We start from the raw sequence: 2,783 nt of genomic DNA on the forward strand, positions 1-2,783 counted from the left end.
CCCTGCCCCGAAAACTGCTCCTCTCCTTAGATCTGAAGGAAGAACAAGGATCTTCCAAACTGTAATGATCCCGGATTAGTTTACTTTAGACCTCAAGTGATGTTTGGTTCCGGACGGGCCTTACACCATCCTGGAGCTGAAACATCTTGCACAACTTGAAGAGTCTTGCAAAACTGCTGCCAAACCTCTCTCTGCCGTGTTCTCCAGCCCTGCCTCAGCAGACAACGTCCAGCTTCCCCCAGCCCCTGGCCTGCCTGCTCACACTGCTGATGAGTGGCGGTCCTCAGCAGGAGCTGCTCGGAGAACCCCCGAGCCCTTTCCTGCAGGCTGCCGAAACCAGCCCTGATCACCGAAAACCCAAACCTGGGTGCACGCTGCTCATGCCCAAGGATGGGGCATGGTCCAGCCTGACCACCAACACTGAGGGAATGCCAACCCCCGCCCGAGAACAGAACAAACCGGGCTGGAAGGAAAACCAGAGCTGTGAAATCCTCCGTGTCATTAGCCCCGGGCCGGACGAGCACCACGTCTCCCATCCAGCGGCTCAGGCAGTGGGTGGGCACGGGTCACACTGCCCGCGGGTGGGCATGGTCCTGCTGGATTCCACTGCTCATCTCACTGCCCCGCGAGTGGGCACGGAAGGTACAGGCTCTTGGCTACACATGATGGTCCGTACAGACTCTCTCCCACCTCTGGGCAGGACTCGGGGGCTGTTCGTGTGCTCTGAGTGTTTCAGCCACAGGAACTGAGTTGTGCTTTCGACTCTCCCTGTCTTCGGAGATGTCTGGCTTTAGCCTGGCCCCTTTCCCGCACAACCTCCACCTGAGCCGTTATCCTGCCGCTAAGACACCGGGGTCGTGGGCGACAAATGGGTCTGGACAGAGCGAACGCAACCGCCAAACTTACAAGTCCTGGAATCCCTGGTAGGAGGGGGCGGAGGTGAAGACGTCGAGCAGCCCGATGACCTGGTGGGGAAGAGAAGCCTGCACTTAAACCTGGAAAGCATTTGCTGTGCCCGTGGAACTCAGGCAGCAGCTCTCCATCGGCCCACGCACAGGGGTGAACGCCGAGAACTCCACATGAGGAATCCCAGGACTCCCGGCTATGCTGCGTGGCTGCTTCTCCTCTTACTAATGCCCCGTGACACACCTGCCTCAGCCTGGTGCCAGCTGAGCACAGACGATGGGCAGAGCTAAACCCCAAGACTGCCTGCACGTGCCACGCACCACGATCTCAATTACAACAAAGCTGACGCCACCAGAGAGGATTTGCTCCCAGGCAGCCAGAAACCCTTCGTGTTCCAGCAGGGTTGGAGAGAAACGAGTACTTACATTCTCATGCTGCATGTGCTTCAACAGCATGAGCTCTCTGTACGCTCTCTTGGCAAAGATCTCTGACTGGAACGGGCGGCAGAGCTTCTTGATCGCCACCTTCTCCCCTGTCTTCTTGTCAATGGCTGAACTGTGGCAGACAATAACAAACAGTTCTGACAAGAACGTTTTAGCAAGTTCTGCAGCCCCAGAGGTCCCCTAGAGAGGTGTTAACACCGGAGCTCACAGAACGGCTCAGGCAGGTTCCCTGAGGAACCCACAGAAGTTTCTTGGGGTGACTTTGGGCAGCAGACCCCGCACCCTTTGGAGGACGAGGTGGGACACAGGCAAAGCATCCGTGGCTTGTCTTTACTCCCCTCAATCTGCAGAAACGAGCTGGAGCTACAGAGCCATGAGAAGAGGGAAACAAACGGTGAAAGGTCAGGACTCGTTCTGACTCTGCCTCCTCCCGCCCTGCCACCTGGAGATAAGAGAATAAAACAACTTCTGCTTTGCGATCTGCTTGGGGGTTGTTGTCTTCCCAGGTTCATCAGCCGCCTTTGCCGTGTGCTGGAGGACAGATGGTGGATGTCACGCGGGCCATGGATGTCACATAGAACAGAACAGGCTGCTGGAGCTGGTTCTGCATCCCGGATCTTGGGCGCTGCGAGAGGCTGTTGTAAAGGTCGGGAATCCCCGGTGCAACTGCTGGCGCTGGAGATGGGATGTGCTCTTCCCTCTGGTCACATTGACAGTCTGCGCCTGGATGGGGTGATCCCACTGCACCGTCTCTGCTTCTGGAGGCTCTTTGGTCAAATGGGACAGGAATCCCAGGGTTCACCAGACAGGAAGCAGGGAGGGAGGTCCTCAGGCAGAGAGAGCTGGAACTTGGGATTCTCAGGGTGTTTTCCAGGGCGTCTCAGTGCACCCATCACACATTGGTGCCACAGCCACTCCTCAACCCCTCCAAGAAGCAAACAGATGCAGAAAGGGGTTTCCCTGCCAAATCGCGCTGTGGGTTTCCAGCGCTGTTCCCACCGCTCCGAAAATCCTTCTCTGCTCTCCTGTGGAAACAGGAGGGTCATAAACCGACGTGTTCAGTCCCACAGCTTGTAGCCTGGCAGGATGCTGGCATTAGCACTTCGCACACCTCCTCCAGCCTTGCATAGACACTTTTCTCCTGCTTCCTTCTCCAAAGGGACACGCAATTCACCCCACCACGGTTCCTGTCTGCCAGGCTCCAGCTGCCGCTTCTTCCTCAAGGCTCCTGCAGGACCCGAGACAGGGAAGGGCAGGTACCATGAAGCAACGTTCCCATGAGCTCCAGGACCATCCCTCAGCAGCAAGACCTCATCCACAGGGAAACACCATCTAGAACACTGCGATCAGCCAGTGCATTTTTCTGGGTTTAGGGCTGACCTCACGAGGAGTGCTGGAACTATGCTGCCCCACGAGGCCTCCCTTTCGGTTCAG

General features: G+C 57.1%; 1 protein-coding gene across 1 annotated transcript in view; it reads right to left on the minus strand.

Annotated features, from left to right (window-relative positions):
* Positions 1–906: 906 nt before the first annotated feature.
* LOC104500076 (mitogen-activated protein kinase 13-like) overlaps positions 907–2,783 on the minus strand; it is a gene marked incomplete at its 3' end in the record, with an annotated part of 3,860 nt that continues 1,983 nt past the window's right edge. The window contains exons 2-3 of the mRNA XM_010143673.1: positions 1,332–1,461; positions 907–965 (exon numbers count right to left, since the gene is read on the minus strand). Coding sequence (XP_010141975.1) covers positions 907–965; positions 1,332–1,461 — 189 coding nt within the window. The remainder of the gene's footprint in view (positions 966–1,331; positions 1,462–2,783) is intronic.

This window comes from Buceros rhinoceros, unplaced genomic scaffold (assembly GCF_000710305.1).
Source record: "Buceros rhinoceros silvestris isolate BGI_N320 unplaced genomic scaffold, ASM71030v1 scaffold33080, whole genome shotgun sequence".
NCBI lineage: Eukaryota > Metazoa > Chordata > Aves > Bucerotiformes > Bucerotidae > Buceros > Buceros rhinoceros.